The following is a 24,903-nucleotide window of genomic DNA, read 5'->3' as shown; positions in this document are numbered from 1 at the left end:
GACCCCAGAAAAGGGAAAAATCCACCATGTTTCCGAAACATGCTTTCTCCCTCTCACAAGGGGGTGGACCCCACAAGTAAAGGACCAAACTGCCAAAGCCCAAGTTCGGTTCCTCTCCGGATCTCTCCACAACACAAAAAAAGACTCACATTCTGCAAACTCAATTACCCTTTTATGAGCTCAGAATCTTTGTTAGTTTCATTATTTCAGAAGTTACTTCCAATCCTCATACATCTTCCATTGTCCAAATGAGCTTAAAGAACCTCAAAGTTTTTAACTTGAGGACAATTCTCACTTCAGCTGCTCTAGTTTTAAGTTTGGTAAACTTGGTCCAATGCCAAGATGTGAATGACTACAACAATAACCAATTTGATAACCCTGCAGTTCTTCCTCTTATCACACAGGTCGTTTACAGTCAGATTTCCAATCTGACTGCTGTTATTGGTCAGGATATTGGCAACCAGTCCAGCTTCTGCATTAGGGATTGGTGAGTGATCCCACTTTGTTTGCTCAAAAAAAAAAAAATGCATGGAAAGAATAGAAAATTGGATTTTGAATCTTATTATATTGATTTCGTTTGGTTATGAAAAGTCAGCACAATTTAAGTAAATGGGTGAATTTGGTAAGCTAAATGAAGTTCTTGCTATTAATGGTACTTTGGATTCAATTGCTAGATTAGTAGTTGCTTATTGAAGCTTAAGCTGCTTGAGAATGTTGTAATTTTGTCTATTTATGCGTTTAAGATCGACATTTTAATTTCCTTTCTTTAGTTACAATTTTTTTGCCATATGTGTATTTTTGAATCCCATTAATCTTTTTATTTGTTTACCAGTATAAAAGGGTTGAATTTATTTGATTTCATCTTGATGCTTAGTTTATTGTTTCAGGAATACTGACTGGGATCGAGCCTTTAATTTTTCAACCAACTTGGATTTCTTAGCTTCTTGCATCCAGAAGACTAATGGTATAAGTTCTTTTGATTAGAAAGAAAATGATAATGCTACTCTTTTGGTCAATGAGAAAATCCTGGAAAAAAACTGTAGCTTAGGATTTTTGATATTTTAATATCTATTTTGCTGATTAACATATAACCATATGACTCAGTTCAAATGACCTTCTCATTTAATGGGGAAATCTTTACAACATTAATCATACGCTCTTGATGTTTGCATCCTTTTTTTCTACCTCAGTATTTTTGGCAACTAATTGAGATGTTCAACAATCAGCGAGAAGCTGCATGTTAGTGAACCAATGTAAAAACTGCGAAAGAGTAATGATTTAGCGGTCATTCATGCCTGATTATTGGGTTGCTAGATAGATATATATTAGATTATATGTTCTTAGAATGTTTGGGAAACTATAGAATTTGCTAGATCTATTATTTTCTTTTCTTTTCTTGTGAAAATTCAGTATTTGTATGGCACATTGAGTTCAACATAATTGTCATTTTGTTACTGATAAGGTTCACTCTCTCTTCAACGAATATTTACTTATCAGGAAAAGAATGCCATGGTTCACATTAATTCATTTCCTATATGTTAAGAATGAGAGTTAATTTACAAACCATCAATTTCTTCTAGCTACAAATTAGTAAGCTGCTACTGTCCTGGAAAGCTGCCAATGAGTAAGCTGCCACTATCATCCTGATATTGCATTTCTTCAGCAAGTTGTAACGAGGAGGGTCTTAGAAATTCTTTCTCCATAAATCTGACCAACTATGAATTTTTTGTCCTTCCTGACTTTTCTCAATCTGCTTGAAAATATTTTTAGGTTAACATCTCTATATCTTCATCTATTCATGGTGGTTTTCACTCTCCTACAGGAGACATTACACATCGCTTGTGTTCAGCAGCAGAATTGAAGTTTTACTTCAATAGTTTCTTTGAAAGATCTGGGAGTACCAATTACTTGAAACCTAATAAGAACTGTAATTTAACCTCATGGGTAGAAGGCTGTGAGCCGGGATGGGCTTGTAGTGTTGGCTCAAATCAGAAGGTTAATCTAAATGATTCAAAGGTCATCCCCACCAGAACACTCAACTGTCAGGCTTGTTGTGAGGGTTTCTTCTGCCCTCATGGTCTTACCTGCATGATTCGTAAGTATTTGAGAGTCCTGTATATGCTTTCTTTCTATAAAAACCTTGAGGAGCTTCTACTTGAGAAAACTTCAAACGTCAATTGTCTTGTAGACATCAATTGCCATAACAAATTTGTGATACCAAGTTATTAAAATAGGAGGCCACATATAAATGTTACCATTGGGATAAAAATTTATGAAAGGTCAACCATTTCCCTCCATATCTCCTAGGAATCAAGTAGTACTTATACATATGTACTTTTTCTTTTTCCTTGGTTAAAAGCTGTCTCTGATGTTTCTTCTGGTTGTTGGCATTTGATATCATGGTCTTGAAGCTTGTCCATTAGGTTCCTATTGTCCCCTTGCAACTCTCAACAAAACTACTGGTGTATGTGAACCGTAAGTTCCGCTTCCAGTCCTAAATATCACTTCATTTATGGTATGGCTTATGTGCTTACAGAATATATGAAGATGATATATGTTTCTGCAGATATCTGTACCAACTACCTCCAGGGAATCCAAACCATACTTGTGGAGGAGCAAATATTTGGGCTGATGTTGGTAGTAGCAGTGAGTTATTCTGTTCAGCTGGATCATATTGTCCAAGTACCACCAGCAGACAGACTTGCACTAGTGGGTATAAAAAATTTTCTCATTATTGATCACTTAGCAACCTTCTCTAATGTTTTGCTCGTTGCAACCTTGTACTTTGTTTTTGAATAATGTTTTAACTTGATATGAAAGAGTGAAAGAGTGCTTTCATTGTTGTGGACTTAGAAGCCTTCTTATCTTAATGCATGTATTTAATTTATTTGGAGCTATTAGAGCATGATCTACTTTTGGGGAATATGAGTTGAAGTAAAAAGAACTTCTATTTTTTATAATTGTCTTTCTTGCCTCTGTGATTATTTCCTAATGCTGTCATTTTTTTCATGGGACTAGACATTACTGCAGGATGGGTTCTACATCTGAGAAAAGTAAGTTTTTTTCCTCTCCCCCAATCCTTCCCCCTTTCAACTAAATTTCTGAAAAAGTTTTACATAATATATAGCAATGCATGTGTCTGCATGCCTTTGTGTAAAATAGTGTTTTGTATAAAGTTAATTTTCAAAATTTATATGTTTGCTAGTTTCAATATTCCTATGCCTGTATATTTTTGGAGTTCGATTTCACTGTTCTTCTGGGTATGAAGTGCATTTAACTCTTAACCAACCACCTTGCAGGCTGCTTTAAGTTGACTTCTTGTAATCCAAACTCTGCAAACCAAAATCTTCAAGCATATGGAATAATGTTGTTAGTAAGTTGCTCCCTTTACTTCTGAACCATAAACTTGATAAATGATCTTGCCTGGCTCCATCTCTCAGCATCTTCAATTTTTCTTGAAGCAAACTATGCAAGTCTTAATGCTAATATCCCAGAAACTCTGAGAAAATTCTCAGTTTCAATTTGCATTTTATTGCTTTTCTATACAATCAGCAGATTTTGATTCTGTGTTACATAATAAGAAGTGTGCTCCTAGCCCAGCCCCCCATCCCCACCCCCCCCCCCCCCCCCCCCCAAAAAATTAACCCATGGTTAACATCAGGCCAAAAAAAAGGAAAAAAAGAAGAAAATTTGTTAGTAGAAATTGATGTAATTCAATTACTTTTGCAGGCTGCTTTAAGTACTCTGCTATTCATCCTTTACAACTGTTCTGGCCAAGTTCTAACGGCTAGGGAAAGGAGACTAGCCAAATCCAGAGAAGCAGCAGCCAGAAGTGCAAGGGAGACAGCAAAAGCACGTCAGAGGTGGAGGTCAGCAAAAGATGCTGCAAAGAAGCATGCAAGTGGATTGCAAGCTCGTCTATCACACACATTTTCTCGTAAAAAAGATGCAAAGGATCCCGAGAAACTTAAGATTTTGGATCGAGTTAAATCTGACATAGATGATGATCCATTACCACCTCCACATCCAAGTATGTCAGCTACCCATCTACCCTCAAGAGAAAGTAAAAAGGAACCCAGTGAACTCATGCAGATAATGCATGAAATTGAAGATAGCCCTGATAATTATCAAGGTATAAGTATTGAGACTGGGGATATGAGTTCTCATGTAAATGTGCCAAAGGGAAAACAAACTCATACCCAAATTTTCAAGTATGCATACGCTCAACTTGAGAAAGAGAGAGCTCAGCAGCAAGAGAACGAGAAACTTACCTTCTCAGGAATAGTTAATTTGGCTACTCATCCAGAAACCAGGAAAAGGCCTCTGATTGAGATTTCTTTCAAAGATCTGACCCTTACCTTGAAAGCAAAAAATAAGCATCTATTGAGATGTGTTACTGGGAAAATTAAGCCCGGCCGCATTACTGCTGTCATGGGTCCATCTGGGGCTGGAAAAACAACATTTCTTTCTGCTGTAGCAGGAAAGGCAATTGGATGCAGGATGACTGGTTTAATTCATATAAATGGAAGGAACGATTCAATCCACTCATATAAGAAAATCATTGGTTTTGTGCCACAAGATGATATTGTACATGGAAACTTGACAGTGGAAGAGAATCTCTGGTTCAGTGCAAAGTGCAGGTATGCCCCATTTGCTCCTTTCAAATTCCTACTGCTTATCTTGTATACTCCATAATTGTGGCCATCATCTTCACTTGACTGATGGAGGTTTGGTGCCAATGTTTATCATCAACATGCCATAGATGAAAAGTTTAGAACCTAAAATCCATAGTCATTTTTCTTTTTCAATACTAAATCATCGATAATCTTTGATCTGCATGATTATTTTTCTGTCAATCTTCCTATATTAACTGCTGCTTTTTATTTATTATTATGGACTTTTGTTGTGTAGACTACCCACTTACTTGTCAAAACCGGATAAAGTTCTAGTTGTTGAAAGAGTTATCGAGTTCTTGGGGCTTCAGACAGTGCGGGCATCGTTGGTTGGAACAGTGGAAAAGCGAGGAATATCTGGGGGCCAGAGAAAGAGAGTAAATGTTGGATTGGAAATGGTCATGGAACCTTCACTATTGATCTTAGATGAACCCACATCTGGTTTGGACAGTGCATCATCTCAGCAACTTCTTAGAGCACTTCGACGTGAAGCACTTGAAGGGGTAAATATCTGTATGGTGGTTCACCAACCAAGGTAACTTCTGTAACCACAAGTCTGCATAATTTGAAAATCTCTTTAAATCTTTCATCTTCTTATTGTTTCTTTTGTGTTATGTCACTTGTATTTTCCATGTCATTTCCAAAATATTTTACTATAATTTGGTACAAGACTAAAAAGGCATCTTTGGTGACTAAAGTAGGGGCCTTTTGGTATGATTTTTTACCATTAACTATACATGATTATTTGTTCAGCATAACAGGAAGTAATACCAGTTTTTCATGTGTTACATGTTGAGTTTTAAGATGGGTCTAACATTCCAGCCGGTGAGATGTACATAGAGATAAATAATTCTGAAAGCTGATCTAGTGCTTTTTAACTCAAATTTCTAGGATTGGTTTATGTAATCAGCATAAAGCAATATGCACAGCAAGATTTACAGGTACCTAACTATAAACAATGACAACTACATATAGACCCGCCGCGGGGGGGGGGGGGGGTGGTGGCCATGGCCCCCCTGGATTTTGATTTTTTTTTTTTTTTACTAATATATGCTACTATATATTATATAATAGATTTGGTTCAAAATTTTCATTTTTGTCTCCCCCTCCAAATTGAACTCAAAATTTAAATAATAATACCAGGACACAACTTTTTTCACAACAATTTTCACAATTGTTGAAGGGTCAAATTGATTGGGGGAGAAAAAATGGTAGTAGCCCATGAGTAAGATGACTCAAAAAGTTTGGGTTTTTAGAATTTGGGTGCTACATGTTGTCTAGCTCCACCTAATTTTTATTGTAACTATGGAGCAAACATTTACTATCATGCATATTACCAAAATTAGGTTTTGCTACAAAATAAAAAAAATATTTTGTACATTATTTATATATATATAAAATGATATTCTAATAGATGCTTTCATTTTGTACATAAAAAGGGAAATTGTTGTGAGTTCTAGTACATAAATTAGTCATAGATGAATTTAATGATACAAAATGAAGGTCAAGTTCCATTTTGATATATCATAAATGATCAAGTTGAAATATATTAAAAAACAATTATTTGTATATATTATTTTGTTAATACTTACTGGATACTAGTTTTATTTTTTAAGTATTACTTAAGCTTTAAATTTCATGTATTTTCTTAATCTTGAATGATCAAAAAAAAAAAATTATTCATATTTTGGCCCCCTTTTAAGTTAAATATCTGGTTTCATCCCTGCCTATAAAGTTATAAAGTTTCTTTGAATGCTTATCTGATCCTATATAGGCTTGGCTAATTCTTATGAGCTATAATTTTGATTAAGAAAGACATCATAAATCTCATCTTAGATTCTATGGAATATTTTCAGTTTGATTTTGATTTTACTTTTACTTTTCTTCTGTCATTTATTAATGGGTGAAATTTCTGCATCAGCTATGCCTTGTTCAAGATGTTTGATGATTTGATACTTCTGGCAAAAGGTGGTCTTACAGCCTATCATGGACCAGTGAAGAAAGTTGAAGAATACTTTGCTGGCCTTGGGATCAATATCCCAGAGCGGATAAATCCTCCAGACTATTTCATTGACATTTTGGAGGGTATAGTGATGCCAGGTGGCAGCTCAGGAGTAAGTCATGAAGATCTACCTGTCTGTTGGATGCTTCATAATGGGTATTCAATACCCCCTGATATGAAGCTGAAAGCTGCAAGAATTGCTAGGTCTTCAATAGATGTAATTCCAGCTAATGAACTCAATCATGCTGGTGCTGGAACGGTGGAAAATTCTTTTGCTGGAGAGTTATGGCAAGGAATGAAAAGCAATGTGGTGCTGCAGCAGGATAAGATACGGCTTAATTTTTTGAAGTCCAAGGACTTAACAATGAGGAGAACTCCAGGTGTATTGCAGCAATACAGATACTTTCTTGGAAGGTAAATAATTATATGTTTTAAATACTCTCAAGTATCACATTTTTCAGATAATTTTTTTGCTGAAATCTACAAGATGGTTAACAATCCCAAATTCCCATTTATTTTCATGTACTCATCATCAGAATAATCATTTTTCTTTTAAGTTATGGATCATAATAGGACTTTTCAAAAGGATCTGTTTGGCTCTTGAAATAACTAGGAAAAGAGAGGAAAATGTGATAAGTATGTTCTTTCTTATGCATCTTCAAACAATTACAAACATTTTCTTCCTTTGAATTGTATTTTTTGAAGACCAAATGGAGGGTAAAAGGTTGGTCATGTGACTCCAAAAATTTGTTGGTTATTCTAGTGAGTCATATTTCTTTAAAACATAATGACATCCTATTTCCCCCACCACCCCCCCTCCCCAAAAAAAAAAATTAGGACATGTTATAAAATAATATGAATGTTTTGAGGCTCCTGTCTACTGATCAGTTCAATACTGCAGTCTTTTCATTAGTTGCTGAAGCTTGATCTTCTATATGCCCATGGCATTTCAGGGTTGGTAAGCAGCGATTACGGGAAACTAGAATACTGGCAATGGATTATCTAATCTTATTACTTGCTGGAGCTTGCTTAGGATCACTTGTTAAAGTGAGCGATCAGACCTTTGGTGCAGATGCTTATACTTATACCATAATTGCAGTTTGTAAGTCCAAATATTCTGTTAGCCACTTCATAAGGCTTTCTTTGAACTTGCTTTGTTGATTTATACACAAAAAAATCTTAATAGGAGTAAGAGATACTTGCTTCCAGAGAAATTTGGGTTATTGTTTCTTGTTAAAACAACAAACTGTATTCTTCTTTATTCAGACTAAAATCTATAGAGGAACAATCAGTAACATGTCAGATTTATCTTTAGTGAATCTGTCTGGTTGCCAAGTCAAATAACACTACATGATATCCATAAGCACAAAGGTTACTTCCTTACTGTGATCCTTATTACTGATTTCAGCTCTTCTATGCAAAATTGCGGCTTTGAGATCATTCTCCCTGGACAAATTACACTACTGGAGAGAGAGTGCTTCTGGCATGAGCAGCTTGGCTTATTTTCTCTCTAAGGATACAATTGACCATTTTAATACAGTGATCAAGCCTGCTGTATATCTCTCTATGTTTTATTTTTTCACGAACCCAAGATCTACCTTTGCAGATAATTACTTTGTCTTGTTCTGCCTTGTGTATTGTGTAACTGGTATAGCCTATGTGTTGGCCATAGTTTTCGAACCTGGTACAGCCCAGCTGGTGAGTAACAGAAGCACACATTAAAGAAATGACAGAATTTTCTTCTAAACTGGTTTGGAGGAAAGTTTCTCTAACCCACTACATGGCAACTGAAAAGACTATCCACATGTATTTTTAATCACATGACTTGTTTAAAATTTTTAATGAACGATGTGATTTCATACATATGGATGATCTTATAAAATGCTGTGTAATGGATTTGAGGAGATTCCTCCAACCTGGTTTGGAGGAAAATTTTGTCTGCAAAGAAATGGAAAAAATTTGGTTTCAAACATTTTTGGAGCTATCTTGCTTCAACCCATGCTTACGCACAAGACTACCCCTCTTCCTGAAAGTTTCACGGGGACAACTTTTCACAAGGCCCCTGCAGAGGAAAAGCTTTAATCACAGTGATGCTTAGCGTGATGTGGCGATTAAAGAAACCATCCATGTGTAGTTTTAGTGGCATTACTTTTTTAGTGAGTCATATAACTTGTTTAAATAATACACATGGATAATCTTATAAATCGCCACATAATAGCTTGGAAAAGATAGCTCCAAACATGTTTTGAGCCAAAGAAAATATCAGCTTATCAATTTAAATTTTTTTATGTTATTTATTTTCACTGACAAGGCACTGTTTCTTGCAGTGGTCAGTTCTTCTTCCAGTTGTTTTGACTCTCATCGCCACACAGCCAAAAGATAGTGAATTTATGAAGATTTTAACTAATCTATGCTACCCTAAGTGGGCTTTGGAGGCATTCATCATTGCAAATGCTGAAAGGTAAGGCAAAATTATCCTTCCTCTGAAGAGAGTAACGTTTTATTTTTTTTTACAATAAGTGGCAGCGGGAGATGTGAACCCAGGTTCCCCAATAGAGAGAACTTGGCTATGCCATTGAGTTATATGGCTCCTATTCTGAACAAAGTAACTTACATATGTGTGTGACGTACATGTTGCGCCCATTATACATGCAACATGCGTAACCAAACTAATCTGCAAATTAAAGCTCAAGTTTCTAACTCTCCATATCAAGAAAACATGGATTAACTGGCTGGACTCTTAACGCAAAAAATTCAACACACATCTGAAGTGGGTTTTGATTTTCTTTATATCAGACCTGGGATAGAATTAAATATTCATGTTTGTGAATAAACCCCTTGGATTGAGGTTTGAGCTGCTCAAATCTGGGAAAACCCATTTTTGCCTATCATGAGCTGGATCCCGAATCAAGATACTTGAATGGCCATTAGATTATATATGATTTCTAATCCCCCTCCCCCTTTTAAATGATTACAGTTTCCCTGATATTGTATTATCTTTTGCACTACAGGTATTATGGAGTGTGGCTGATAACTAGGTGTGGTTCACTTCTAAAAAGTGGTTATAACCTTCATCATTGGAGTCTATGTTTAGCCATCCTTATCCTAATTGGAATTTTTAGTCGTGTGATAGCATTTTTTTGTATGCTGATCTTCCAAAAGAAGTGAGATCAGACTAATTGACATTCTTTTCCATACTACATATACACAAACCACAATTTATGCTACTTTGAGAGGATTGTATCACTGTAACATGTCTTGAAAATGAGATAAAGGTTCATTAAAGTTCTCAGTTTAATCTGCTGGCTAACACAGGCTGAATCATGTAAAAGGTGTTTGACCAGATCATGTTGTATATCATAGGTGGTGCAAGCTTTTGATGAGGATTGATTGGCGTCTCTAGGAGAGTGGTATCTCAGAGAGGTTGTACATTTGAATCCAGTTTTGTTTCTGGTTTATTGTTTGTAGAAACGGTGGTTTCACTTCCTCCTCTCACACAACAGTGTGTAAGGTTATTCGAAATAGTGCAACATTTATTAGTGGTGCCTTTTATATTTAAAATGCATTATAATTATTATTATTATTATTTTAGTTTAAAGTTCACTATTCTTACTTATTGAAATGAAAAATTACTGTGGGTTCCAGTTAATTCAACTGGTAAAATTTCTGATGGTTGTATAAGAGATTTGGAGTTCAATTCCCGCCTACTATCATCAGGAACGGACACTATAGGTTAAAACTTTCTCAAAAAAAAAAAATTTACTAATTAATTTATGGTATGATAATAATAAATTAGATTTTAAAACGTAAAACCACCTAACAATGTCAACTTGCCTAAACAAAGACAAATGTTAAAGCATGGTATTACTCTAATTTATCTAACACATAACTCAAAGGAATTTATACTTACCAAGTCAAAACTAATTTCATATAATAATAATAATAATAAATATATAAAATGTCATGGAAAAATATTAATAATAATTTCCTTTAAAATAATAATACTAATTTCCTTTAGGTAATTGAGGTGATGCATGATAAAGGATAGGAAAGCTAGAATCTAATTTTCGATTGGAATATTAGTATTGATAGAAATAGAGATTGTTTGGCGTGTGATCAAATGGAAGGTTTGATAACTAAAGTTGACGATTTACCATGTGGGAGATGCATGTTTATGAAAATTAAACAATGGGGGTTTGATAACTAAAGTTGACGATTTACCATGTGGGAGATGCATGTTTATGAAAATTAAACATGAACTTGTTATCGGCAATTGCTCATCATTGATAACTCAACATATTTATACAACAATTCTTTTTAAACAATTTAAAATTTATAGTGGGTTGGATTTCTATTGGTCCACAATATTGGGGTCTTATGGGAGTGAGAAAATGAATAAATAACTTATCTATATTTATATATATCTAAAAGGTGAAGCGTAGCATTTATTGTTGCTATGATTCTTGTAAAGTTGTGATTTACAACTATGTTATTCCATGACAAAAAGTGTTGTAATTGCTTTAATTTATTTCCTTGTATTTTGTGGGATTTTATTGTATTGGGTTTAGTATTAAGTTGGTGAAGACTCAAGCTTAATTGAAGATCAGTGCATTTCGCGACTAGCTCGTGAGAAGTTTGTGAGAAGGGTTTTCGTGAAAAGGGCATGTGAGGAGCATATGACTAGAAGCTAAAGAGTCGTGTCAGTCTGTCGTTTTCACGAGTGTCTCGCTGGTAAGGCCTTCCCGCGAGGTAGTTGCGAAACATTCTGCCTAGAGGATTATAATGAGTGACTTTCTTACCCTTTACCCATACTATATATATTTTTATAACTCACAAATGTACAGGAGACCATTCAGAGAGAAAACCCTAGATAGGTTTTCTACAACACACACACCCATCTTTTTGAGAGAGAGAGCTACTCATCCTTAGTGAGAAATCATTGTAGTCTCTTCTCCATCCTTCTCCCATCGTCATACATTGAGAGGAGATTTATACCTAAACACAACCCACACCTATTCAGAGTGATAGAGAGTGTTTTAGAACTTAGGAAACTTTGGGAATTTCCCAAAAGAAGTCAATGAGGCTTGGTGGATGCAATCGGGGCATATTGCGAGATCCGGAAAGTTAAACAAAACACAGTTCTGAGAAGTCTTATTGGAGTAGGAGTTTGGAGGGCTTAGGTACATCGGGTAGATTAGACTTGGAGGGTCTCTTGCTAACCAATGTATCCCAACTGACTGTCTAGTGGATCGATTTCCGGTTGGAGGGCGGCGGAGAGGTTTTTCGCCAAGTTCTTCAATTTCCTCTTCGATAACACATCAGCATGTTATCTTGTGTTTGCATCTTTCTTTCCTACTCTTTTACATTCCATTTTACTGCTGTGTTGCTTTGTTTATGGATTAGAGTAGTTTATTTATTTATCCGCTCACACTTACACTATTCCACACTTAGTATTAAGTTAGTGTAAAATCAATCGAGCCGTAACTTTAATTTGGGGGTCTAAACAGCTCTTGTGTTTTCAACATATTTTCGAACTTTTAATTCTGTTGAGCCACATCAGTGACCACGTCATTATTTTTAGTAATAAAAAAATTATTTTATTTTCATTCATTTTCTATTAGTGTTTTAAAAAATTTATACTTCAACTTCCATAACACTCATGACTCCCTATCTCCATTGTTTTCAACTTCCCAAGTAACTTCTTTAATGTCTGACACTCTCCATTTCCTCATTTCTTGCCTCTTCCTCTCCTTATTGAACCCAACCATTTTGTACCTATTCAATTGCCATTGTCATTATAAAACCAAAGAGATCATGTATAAACAGTTAGATGTCCCCTATCTCTCTTAACTGGAAGAGGAATAGTTTTGGATTTAGCTCCTGCAAAAAGAACAAGACCAATGGTATTAGAACAATGGTTAAGATTATTAGCTCCCTGCTTCCTCACTCTATAACCCAACTTTGTATGTCCAATCACATTACACCACCTAGCTAATAATATCCTGCTTTCATTTCAATATGACATACTCTATCTCTCGCTAAGGCTTAGCTTTTATTTGATGGTGAACTATGGTTTTGAGATTTTTTGGTTGTGGCCCACAAAGGTAAACTCTTTTTTCGCCTCTTTGGTGGTTTTGTGAGGTTTTCTCATGTGGGTTTTTTGAATTAGGTTTATTTATAAGGTATGTGTATAAGGGTTTGCTTTAAAGTCGTGCTCTTTGCTGTGATTTTGTGGTTGCATTCTCTTTCTACGCCATGCAATATTCAAAATTTTAAAGTTTTGTTATGTGGGTATTTGAACTTTGACCTCTACATGAGGCATTTGTAAATGGGTGCCTCCAAAAACTTCAAGAGCTGTTTTTTTTTATATTCTATTTTGTTGGACTGCCTTGGTTTTGGGGGTTTGGGTTCAGAATTTCCTCTAATTTTCATAGATTATTCATTAAAGTTTTGGTCTTTTTGCGATTGGATCCTTTGTTATTGATTTATATTGCTCAATTTTTTTCAACTTATTGAATTTTGGGTTCCTTAAGCCAAGTTTATATGCAATTCAAGTTTCATTAGTTATTCAAAAAAAAAAAAAAAAAAAAAAAGATTACTCAATAACAATGCGTTATAGATAAGAGTGTGTAAAATTAGAATATTTTTTGCTTCTTCACTCGAAGTTTCTATGCGTTCATGAGTATGCAATGTGATTGGAATGAAAGTCCAATGCGTATGAAATGTTTTGCCTAAGCCTAATGCATTATAGGCTTCCTCTCTCAACTGTTATAGGCTTTCACACATTAACACTCTATATGTCCAATGCATTATAGAAACTTAGGTTTAGAATTTTTTTTGCCTTCGCTAAGTTCTTTCAATTATCTTATGTGAAATAGGGAAAATGTTTTGTACAGAAAATATTGTTAATGCTCAATTTAATTTCTTCCCATTCTTGGTGTATTGTTTCCGACAATTTAGGTGTGTTCTTTTTGTAAACACACATGCTTAATACTCTTTTGGGAAATTATAGTAGCATTTTTATTTTCATTATCCACATCATATTTGAATAAACTATCTAAATATTATAATTGTAGGTACTCAAGAATTCTTTGCCTTTGGCTTTTGGCTTTTTTGGCTTAATTGCCTTGCACCAAACTAATGGTACTCTTACCCCATTGGTTCATCCCTTATAAGGTAGAAAGAGGAAAGACATCTTTCCAATGTGGGACAAAATAATTCAAGCCAAAGGCAAGGCAAGGCAATCAAGCCAAAAAAGCCAAAAGCCAAAGGCAAAGAATTCTTGAGTACCTACAATAACCAAACTAATGGTACTCTTACTCCATTGGTTCATCCCTTATAAGATAGAAAGAGGAAAGACATCTTTCCAATGTGGGACAAAAGAATTCAAGCCAAAGGCAATCAAGCCAAAAAAGCTAAAAGCCAAAGGCAAAGAATTCTTGAGTACCTACAATAATAATGGTAATCAAAGTCTTTTCTAAAATGGTTCTTAAATATAAAAGTTTTATGTCTATATGAGTATATTTTCTATTGTTTGAATTAAATTAAATAACAATCAATTACCTCCACCATTATATCAGGGTGAAAAAAAAGTTTTAGGTTTTAATTTTTTATTATTAATTATTACCAATAAATCACAATAAGTATTCAAATAATGGTTACATTCTTACTATATATGAAAATATATGGTCTACAAGTATGAGAGTAATATTCAATAGCGCAAAAATTTACACCATGATTTGTCTTCTTTTAATTTTTCTACTTCTTCTTTTTTATTATGTCAATTTGAGTTCATTGTTTAATTTTTGTAAAACCCATGTTTACTCTACACTATATTTAATTATGAAGTTTCTAGGGTATGCTATATGTTTGATGGCTGATTCAAATGATTTCTTGGCAAAATTTGGTTTGAATAATTTGATAATTTGTGTTATATTTCTTTGATTTTTTTTTTTTTATAGTAATTGCAGTTTATTAATTTATGAATTTTCCTAGTTAGAGTTTGATTAGTTTTAAGTTTAAATTTTGTATGATTAGTTTTAAGTTTAAATTTTGTATTATTATGTTTAATTACTGATTATTGATTTAATTAAGTGAATGTAATGGTTGATTTTATTGTATTGTAAAGTTTTTAATATCCTCTATATGGTCATCTTTATTTTATTTTTTAACTCCTCTTGACCACTTCTTTTTTTTTTTTTTTTTTCATTTTTTCTAGAGAAGACTTTATTTTCCAAAAATTAAACAATGAAAAATTAAAACAAAAATATTGTCTATACATATTTATCTTGGGCAGTTTTAATAGCTAATAAACACATTCAAATACATAGCCATGATTGTATTTTGATATAAATTCAAAATCACACTTCCAAAATAACTAAATATTATGTTTTAAAAAAAAATAATGATCATACGTCTGTAATACATTGTTTATCCCAATAGAGAGCCATTGATCACATTTGGACCATGCAACTCTTTGTCTTATGAGTGGTGAAGTGGCTAATCACTCGATTCCCATAGACAGCGTTAATTGATGATGCACAAAAATCATTAGTGAGCTGACTGTCCATGAGTGCTCCAATGGGGTGTCTGTGAAACATGAAAACCAACAAACAATAGAGAGCACCAATGGGATGCCGGTCAAAAACCCTTCGAAGGTTCAATCAGTCAAAGATTAATCAGCAAGAACTCAATAGTGTGAGAGTTAGGGATTTTCTGAGTACCTTAGGCAAGAGGAGGCTAGGTGCTTATATAATGGTGTAGGACTGACGGGGATATTAAACATCATCAAACCAAAGAACAAGAAAAACAACGAAGCATCATCAAACCCAAAGACCTAGACAAGAAAAACAACGAATTAGAGGAAAACCTTCGCCTGGAGCTTCATTGTTGCCACCTCCTGGAACCTTTGCTGTTGCTGCCTAGGTTCAGTTTGAGCCGAGTAGTTTGGGTTAGAGAGATCTAGGTTTGTGGATTTTGCCTTCTTCATGGTTTCTATTTAGGTTTGATATTTCCAGTTTGTTCCTTCTTCATGGCTTGTTGTTTCTTCGTGTTTCTTCTTTGGGTTTCTTCTAGTTTGTGTTTCTTCTTTGTTTAGTCTGGGTTTATGGGTTTCTTCTTTGATTTTGCCTTGTTCGTGTAGTTTCTTCATGTGGTTTGGGTTTCTTCGACTTTGTCTAATCTCTTCATGGAACTTGAGTCTATAATGCTCGATTTCCACGCATAGAACTCAAGTTCATTATACTCGATTTAGCACAACAAAATCGACTCCATTATACTCAAGATGTTAGTTTGCTAAATTATTTTGAAAACGCGCTAACTAACGAAATTGTTTGAGTTTTAGTGTTTTTTTGAAAAAAAATCCCAAGAGGTTTTCTTAAAGATTAAACAAAGGAAGTGTGTGTTTGACATTGATTATTTTTGCTAATTTATTTTTACTACTATTTATGATTCTCCCTATATATTTTGATATTATTCATGTGCCTTATTATTCTATTTTAATGACTTTTACTTTTATCTATGAAAAAAAAAAAATTAAGATTTAAGTTAAATAAACGGTTCTTAGACACGAAAAGAGGCATTTAGTTGAATTAAAAAAAAAAAAGTTATTAAATTAGGGAGCAGCGACAAACTCCTCTATTCCTGCCTGCTACCACAACTACTACTGTCTACCTACCGACGACTAGTAAGTAACACGAAGAAGGGATCATAAAAAGGGACAAGGGTTGCGCAGATCCAAACCAAAAAAAAGGAAAGAATTTAATGTCAACCATCGATATCAATATCATCGCTGCTCGTCCTCATGTCGCCATTACATGCAAAGGTACTTCAATTTTTGTTTCTTTTCTGCTTTCTTTGTTGTAGTAATTAATTTAACAAACATTAATTAATTAAGCTGCGGTGGCATGGGGAGCTGGGGAGTCATTGGTGATGGAGCAAGTGGAAGTGAGTCCGCCACAAGCCATGGAGATTAGAATTCAAGTTGTCTCCACCTCTCTCTGCCGCAGTGATTTCACTGCTTGGCAATCCCATGTACTCATCTTTCTCTTTTTTCACTACTTTTTTCTTTCTTTCTTTCTTTCTTTTTTCCAATACTACTTACTTATTAGATACATGTTCTACTATTATGTCATTCTGGGTTTTTATTTTATTTTATTTTTTTTGGTGAAGAGACAAATTCCGTTTAAGAGAAGAAATGCTTTTTAGAAAGAATAATAATAGAGATACACGTTATTTTACAAAAGTTTTTACAAACTGTTAACGTGATGAGTGATTATTGGTAAATGAAAAAATGATATTAACGGAGGGTTTAAATAAAAACCAATAAAAATTTGGCCACATCAATATTTTGTAAAAATGTTGTAAAATAGTTTTTAGAAATGTTTGTCACATACAATTGATTGGTTAGAGACATTGGTCAAGATATGAAAAAACGACATTAACGGAGGGTTTAAATAAAAACCAATAAAAATTTGGCCACATCAATATTTTGTAAAAATGTTGTAAAATAGTTTTTAGAAATGTTTGTGACATACAATTGATTGGTTAGAGACATTGGTCATGGTATTATCTCTGGATAAATTTTTAATTGCATTAGAAGTATTCAAATGTAGGCTTGGTGATAGATCTTTATTTGAATTGATCCCTATGTTTTAGGATAGGATTAGTTCCTATGTTTAAGGATTTGTTGATGAGAGATTATCTCATTCTTGGCTATTTATGTAGTTGAATGTATTAATGAGAATTAAGCAGAAAATTAACTGAAAATGTCTATTTTCTCTCTCTAAGTTCAGGAGATTAGTCATCTCAAATTCACTACGCTATCTTTTACTTCTTAGTTTACAACATTTTCAGACCTAATTAAGCATCCTATCCTAGTTGTCCCTGTCAATAAAAAAATAAAAAATAAAAAACTCAGAAAGAGCAATCAATACCAACTTGTTTACTTTCACAACTTGATCTCAAATTTTTTTTTTTTAAATTACGGAATAATGTTTCTCCTTGAATCAAAGTCCTTGATTAGCAACCAAATTTCAAGATAAATGAGTACTGCAAGTGTTTACTGGAGATAACATAATAATTATTCCTTACAGCTGGAGTCAAATTAACATAATTGTAAATCCAGTGGAAAATCTCCCAAACACACTGAAATTTGATATATTACAAACATTACCTAGATTGCAAGTTGAGTTGCTTGTTTTATTGCTACTCTTACTGGACCGGAGGCTTGAGATATAATATAAGGGATGTGCATTTAGCTACTTCTCCGATGCATGAAGGCAAAAGCCACCAGACGATTTATAAGGGGCCAAAAGCAGGTCCAAGAGTTTTTATTTTGAAATTATATCCTTCATTTATTTTTATTTTTTAAAATTCCAAGAACCATACGTCTTCAAAAGAATAGCATGTCTTTGCAATTTATGTATTAACCCCCAATCAGTTAGTACAGATAATCTTAAAAGCATGACAAACTTCTTCCCTTGGTGAAGCTGAAAGTATAGTTGACCTACTATATATATATATATATATATATCCTTTCCAACTTTTGTTTCACTTTTCAGACAATTGGAGTTTTGGGAAGAGGTGAGGTTCTGAGTGTATGTCACAACTTGTTTGTTTATGCAGGCTATTTTTCCTCGGATATTTGGCCATGAAGCATCGGGGTACATTCTACACTTTTTTGCTGCTAATTTAATTGGATAGTACTTATACTTTTCATGGATGATTTTTAAATAGTAAAACTGAAAAAGATTTCTAATTGAAGATAAACATGTTGAACTGCACTATGTTATTCATGAGATACAGTAGAATGCGTTGTGGATCTCATTAGGATTGTACTAAGTTAGTTAAAGAAAAAAAAAAAAAAAAAAACAGGTGTTGAAGACTTTTAATACAATGAGGATGATTAGTGACAGTTTTCTCATCATATAGTATCCACTTTGTTAAATGCTTATATAACTGGCAAAGGGAATGGGTTCTGAACTTTTGATTAATGGCATTTTTACAGGATTGTTGAGAGTGTGGGGCAAGGAGTGACTGAATTCAAAGAGGGGGACCATGTGCTAACTGTATTTACTGGAGAATGCATGCAATGCAGACAATGTACATCAGGCAAAAGCAACATCTGTGAAGTTCTGGGGTTGGAAAGAAGAGGTGTGATGCATAGTGATCAGAAGACACGGTTCTCAATAAATGGAAAGCCTATCTATCACTATTGTGCAGTCTCAAGTTTCAGTGAATATACAGTGGTGCACTCTGGATGTGCTGTCAAAGTGAGCCCACTGGCACCTCTGGAGAAAATATGCCTTCTGAGTTGTGGAGTAGCTGCAGGTAAAAATTTAAAAGCTTCATGGCGCATGATCAAGTCTAATACTGCTGTGCCCTCTGTTTGACAGCCCACACAACTGTAACTACATGCATAAGTGTCTACCTAAATTTTCCTGCAATAGAAAAAGATCTTCTTGGTTCAGGATGGTAATACTTCACAATTCAAGGCCAAGGAGTAAAAAGGATAACATTTTCTTTTGGAGGTTCTCCTACTTGCATACAATGCATCTGTGTCTTTGTTTGTGTGTGTGTGTGAGTGATAGACAAAGGAATTCTTTATTTTCGTTGAGTGTTCTTGACAGTGGGGTTGTGCTATTAGGTTTGGGTGCAGCTTGGAATGTTGCTGATATATGTAAAGGATCAACTGTGGTGATTTTTGGACTTGGAACATTGGGCCTTTCTGTAAGTATGCTGACATTATAAGATACTTTCCATCTGTATTCTCCACAAGAACATGTCAATTAGCTATCCAAACATGATTTTGATTAGTGATTATCTCCTGTATGACTAGGTCGCACAAGGTGCCAGACTTCGGGGGGCATCTCAAATAATTGGTGTGGACACTAATCCTGAGAAGGGTGAAATTGGTATTATGATTTTTGCCTTTCATTTTCTGGTTTTCAGTGGTTTGAGCCATTAAATATTTTCTGGTTGATGATTGAGTTTACTTATTGGTGCAGCAAAGGCTTTTGGAATAACAGAGTTTCTTGACCCAAATGACTCTAATGAACCTATTCAACAGGTTAATAGAACTAAGCAGGCTCTATCATTTTATTTTCTTTTATGAGAAACGTATGTTAAATATTAGGTATAGCTCATTAAGGAGAAACACAATAGGCTTGTTGGTAAAATTCTTTCAGGTTATTAAGCGTATCACTGGTGGAGGGGCAGATTACTCGTTTGAATGTATAGGTGATACTGGAATGATAACTACTGCATTGCAGTCATGTTGTGATGTAATTTTCCTAATGTCCTATGTGTCATGTTTTCTAATTTAAAAACACTTTATTGATTGCACTTCACTTGATTATTTCTTTGTCAACTCTTGTTTCTTTTAGGGATGGGGTTTGACTGTTACTCTTGGCGTACCAAAAGAAAAGCCAGAGGTGACAGCTCATTATGGACTATTTCTTACTGGAAGAACATTAAAAGGTTCTCTATTTGGTGGATGGAAACCTAAATCTGATCTGCCCTCATTAGTGGAAAAGTATATGAAGAAGGTAAGTTGTGCTATAGAAACTTCCAGTAGTGTTGATTTTCCAAGTTTTGCCTTTTTGGCATTTCAAAATTTGTCTTAAAATGACCAGAGTATCAAGAGGTTGTATTCCTGGTGAAGTAAGAATCATAAGGATGTAAAACAAAATCACATGTCTGGAAAAAAGTTTAATTTTAGAAGTGCCTTTATACAGGGTGAATAACTCTATGAATAAGATTGCAAACTGCAAAATGGATATCTATAAATATTAAATAGCTTACATGAGGACACGTTGATTCTCTTGAGCTGATCAAATGTGATTAAAATGTTGCATTTCGGTTATAATTACTTCTGCAATTCTAGCCCAGACATGTTGAAACAGGATAAATTGTTTTCCCACGGAACATGGTGATGTGGTGCTCCTTTCTCTCACAAACATGGTGGATACACCATGAATGTGAGAGGAGAGAGCACCATGTCATTGGACTCTGAGAGTACCTAATAATTACTCTTGAAACATATACATTTAGGTCAAGATTTTCTGGTCCTATTCATGCATTCCCAAAGGCCCAATGCAAATCCTAAAACTAATTTTTCTTAAGTACCCTTGCAAACATAAAGAGTAATGCTTGTTCACCTCTGGCTTGTTTCCTGTGAATCCAGTGCACTGTCAATACCTCTGTACTAGTAATGAAAACTGAAGATAGATGGCAATATTTGAGAGAAAGAGGAGTTGAAGGGATGGCGTGAGCCTTTGGAGCATAGAAAATTTTACTGAAATTTTAAATTAATGAAAATGCATATAATATTACAGCAATATGGTTTAAAATCTTCCACAATGGTGGTCCAACCTTGCAGGATTTTCTGCTGCAACAACCCCCAACCCAAAAATAATAATAAAATTGCCAAATCTGTGGTATCTTATTGTAAGTCTAACAATCAGTCCATGACAATACAAAATTAGACAAGATGAGGAGTTGTTCACTGATAGCCTAGCAGGAGTGACTTTTTCATTATAGAAACAAAACTGATTTATAGTATGATGACAACAACCAAGTTTTAGTTTCAAAATTTTGGGGTTACTATAGTATGATGACACATATTTTTGTCTACCGTTCTATTATATCTGAAGTCACACTCTCTATTACTTAATTGACATGTCCTTTCTTACTACTTCTATTAAATGTTATTTTTGGTCTCCCGCTACCTTTTTTTCAGTCATTCAACTTAAATCAATTCATTCTTTCTCATTGGTGCATTAATCTCTCTTCTCTAAATATTACATATTCCTTGTAACCAACTCTCCTATATATATATATGTGGAATGTAGTGACTGAGGGCTGTCGTGAATTTCAACTCCTTTTTCCTCAATACTCTTCATTAAAATAATAAAATCCTAGATTATAAAAAATAAATAAATAAATAAATAAATAAAAAACAAACAGAGAGAGGTAAAGATTAGCACATACATAAAAAGCTGAACTCTAGAATTGTAATGTGAGATACTTTCATTGCATTCTTGCACGTGTTTGTGTTTCTAATATAAACAGTCAGACAGTTGAATAACCCTGTAGTTTATATTCTCAATTTCTGCCTGTAGCAAAATTCAGATTGATAAATTTGTTGACTAACTATTTCAGTAATTTTTCACAATCTTTGCCTGCAGGAAATTCAGATTGATGAATTCATTACTCACAATATTCCATTTGAAGATATCAACAAAGCTTTCAATCTCATGAGAGAAGGGAGGTGTTTGCGTTGTGTTATTCACATGCCAAAGTAAATTTTTTTTTCATTAAGGGTCTATTTGGGATTCGTTTATTTTGCTGAAACTAAATTTTTTTTTGCAAAAAATACTGTAAATAATTCACATGCCAAAATAACTTTTTTTTTTTTTTTTAATTAAGGATCTATTTGGGATTCATTTATTTTGTTGAAACTAAAATTTTTTTTTGTAGAAAGTCCTGTAAATAAAGATAAAGGTTCGCTGAAATAGTACAATGGAATCTATGAATAGTATCAAAAAGTACAGTAAAATCTATGAATAGTGGCAAAAATAAGTTGAATAATAAAATAAGTTAGCAAAAATAATTGTTGCCAGACTCATGCTAAATTGGTTTTAACGGAAATATTGCTTGGGGGCATCTATATGAGAGGAAATCTGATTTGCTTCTTTGTTGATTATTCTAGTGCAAAGGCGACACTTGTGAAGGAGCAGAAGCTAATAGCCTAATACTTCTTTTCAGGTTAAAGCCTTTTTCAACTGCATACTGAAACAGTGTAGTTGGTTGGTTGGTTGGTTGAAAATATTCAGCGGTGATGTTTCATTGTTTTTAGTTTTTAGTTTTTACAGCTCTTCTTTGATTTCCTGCTATCTACTTAAATAACTATGTTGATTCATTTGAATGCGGATTTCTAGTTGTCCATACCTCAATAGTTTTTATGCAGTGCCTTGGTGCCTGTCTCACCTTGAATCAAATGGCATATTTAAGAGAAAGATTAGGGTCACGGGTTTAATCCATTTCGGGTACATAAATTGCCCACTAAACCTATTGTGTCCCAAGACCACGTGGAACCAAGTGATTCAGTTGCAACAGAAAAGTGGCTAAAAGATAAGGAAGCTAAGATGATAAGGATAATTGCTCAAGAATTAGTTGTCGTTTGGATTATTATTTGAACCAGTCGTAGACCCACTCTATGCGTGGGAATATATCATTCTCTACAAATATATCATTCAAGAGTTAAGTCATTTTGAATATACACCCCTTCTTTCCTCTCTCCGTTGTGTGTTAAAAATACTTAGTATTATAAAAAAAATAAAAATAAAAACAAAAATCATTCTAAAGTTATGAGTTTTTTTTTTTTTTTGGGAAAAAATTGGGTGTGTTTAATTGATATTATTATTATTTTTTATTGAGAAGAGCTATTATTCTTTTTTTAAGTGATAAATATTCTTCAGATTTTTGTTATAGTGTGTAATGTTTTCCTTTTTTTATTTCTACAACTAAATATTTTTAAGGAGATTGTTATGTTAATCAAATCTCATCACAAATTTAAAATTGATATTACTGAAATAATTGATAGGCACATTCAAATATTACAATTGTTCTCTTTGATTATTAAATATTATTTTATTGCATTATAAAGAATTAAAAATAGTATGTAAGTTTTTTTTTCTCTTTTATTGTTAAATGTTATCCTATTATATTATAAAGAATTTAAAATAGTATATAAAAATATAATATTATTCTATTACATAATATGATTTGGATAATTTGGTCTTTATTATATATGTTTTTTTTTTTTACTTTTTTTTTCTTTTTCTCATCTTATTTTATTCACTATTTAAATTCGGCCACATTCTCCATATCATTAAATTATTTATATTTTCTTTTTTTTCTTTTTAAAAATTAAACATATAATATTTTACTTAAATTCAAGTAAATAAAATTTTCAAATTCTCACTTACAACATATCTAGGAGTTAACTCAAACCAAAACTATATGTGATGAGAAACTCACAAAACATACCACCAAAATGCATCGACCCAAAGTATTGAAAGTAGAGTTGCAAGAAATAATATATATATATATATATAGAGAGAGAGAGAGAGAGAGAGAGAGAGAATAATCACATATTCTAGGAGAGAATGTGAGAGAAATAGCAAAATTATATAAAATAAGGTGAGTAGAAGAATATTTAAAAGAAAATATATAATTGTAAATACCAAATTATTTAAGTTATGCTACGTAGTAGAATAACATTATAAAAAATCATTGGATAACATTTAACAATAAAATAAAAAAGATAACAAATTAAAATATAACCAAATGCATCAACTCAAAGTAGAGTTCAACAAAAAAATTCTTCAACTTAAATTAGATTTGCAACAAAGAATTAAAAATTCGCCAAAAGAAAGAAGAGAGAGAGAGAGAGAGAGAGAGTATTCACCTATTTGTGTGGGCAAAATATAGATAGAATGGAAGAAAGAAAAGCAAATATTTATAGTAAAAAAAAAATATAGGGAGAAGAAGAGTAAAAATTAAAAGAATATGAAAGGACGGAAGAATTGTAAGGTTTATAGAGTAGTAGGGAGATAAAAAGTTAAAAGTGGAGGAAATGTTGGAGGAAGAGTAATTGTAAGGTGATAAATTAATAAGGAGAAAAATAATTAAAATGGAGAGAGAAAATGTCAGAAATAAGTGGATGATATGGCTGTTGACGTACCTTAACAAGAGTAAGAGATACTTGCTTCAAGAGTAATTTGGGTTATTGTTTCTTGTTAAAACAACAAATTGTATTCTTCTTTATACAAACTAAAATCTATAGAGGAACAATCAGTAACATGTCAGATTTGGCTTTAGTGAATCAGTCTGGTTGCCAAGTCAAATAACACTACATGATATCCATAAGCACAAAGGTTACTTCCTTACTGTGATCCTTATTACTGATTTCAACTCCTCTATGCAAAATTGAGGCTTTGAGATCATTCTCCCTGGACAAATTACACTACTGGAGAGAGAGTGCTTCTGGCATGAGCAGCTTGGCTTATTTTCTCTTTAAGGATACAATTGACCATTTTAATACAGTGATCAAGCCTGCTGTATATCTCTCTATGTTTTATTTTTTCACGAACCCAAGATCTACCTTTGCAGAGAATTACTTTGTCTTGTTCTGCCTTGTGTATTGTGTAACTGGTATAGCCT

At 33.5% G+C, this 24,903-nt stretch overlaps 2 protein-coding genes across 5 annotated transcripts; both read left to right on the top strand.

Annotated features, from left to right (window-relative positions):
* The first annotated feature begins 103 nt into the window (after positions 1-103).
* Positions 104-10,229, top strand: LOC111985451 (ABC transporter G family member 24). 2 transcript variants are annotated; one of them, XM_065776167.1, is made up of 14 exons: positions 112-487; positions 888-964; positions 1,823-2,095; positions 2,412-2,475; positions 2,567-2,713; positions 3,019-3,053; positions 3,300-3,373; positions 3,730-4,640; positions 4,912-5,208; positions 6,595-7,089; positions 7,629-7,777; positions 8,084-8,373; positions 9,003-9,136; positions 9,687-10,229. In XM_065776167.1, the coding sequence occupies exons 1-14, from the start codon at positions 249-251 to the stop codon at positions 9,841-9,843; spliced, it is 3,342 nt and encodes a 1,113-aa protein (XP_065632239.1). In that variant the 5' UTR covers positions 112-248; the 3' UTR covers positions 9,844-10,229. The 2 variants fall into 2 exon arrangements, 1 of the variants encoding a protein (XP_065632239.1); XR_010630005.1 differs by lacking the exon at positions 8,084-8,373 and having other exon boundaries at positions 104-487; positions 9,687-9,902.
* Positions 10,230-16,300: 6,071 nt separating this feature from the next.
* Positions 16,301-22,676, top strand: LOC111985453 (alcohol dehydrogenase-like 6). 3 transcript variants are annotated; one of them, XM_065776165.1, is made up of 11 exons: positions 16,301-16,498; positions 16,571-16,707; positions 18,301-18,338; positions 18,683-19,005; positions 19,322-19,404; positions 19,514-19,589; positions 19,683-19,744; positions 19,863-19,958; positions 20,061-20,222; positions 21,864-21,976; positions 22,444-22,676. In XM_065776165.1, the coding sequence occupies exons 1-11, from the start codon at positions 16,438-16,440 to the stop codon at positions 22,469-22,471; spliced, it is 1,179 nt and encodes a 392-aa protein (XP_065632237.1). In that variant the 5' UTR covers positions 16,301-16,437; the 3' UTR covers positions 22,472-22,676. The 3 variants fall into 3 exon arrangements, with proteins under 3 accessions (XP_065632237.1, XP_065632236.1, XP_065632238.1); XM_065776164.1 differs by having other exon boundaries at positions 16,302-16,498; positions 22,388-22,676; XM_065776166.1 differs by lacking the exon at positions 22,444-22,676 and having other exon boundaries at positions 16,303-16,498; positions 21,864-22,121.
* Positions 22,677-24,903: the final 2,227 nt, after the last annotated feature.

The sequence above is a fragment of the Quercus suber genome, unplaced genomic scaffold (assembly GCF_002906115.3).
Source record: "Quercus suber isolate HL8 unplaced genomic scaffold, Cork oak 2.0 scaffold_129, whole genome shotgun sequence".
In the NCBI taxonomy this organism is placed as follows: Eukaryota; Viridiplantae; Streptophyta; class Magnoliopsida; order Fagales; family Fagaceae; genus Quercus; species Quercus suber.
The sequence above is the reverse complement of the archived record's forward strand: the minus strand, read 5'-3'. Positions and strand labels throughout refer to the sequence as shown.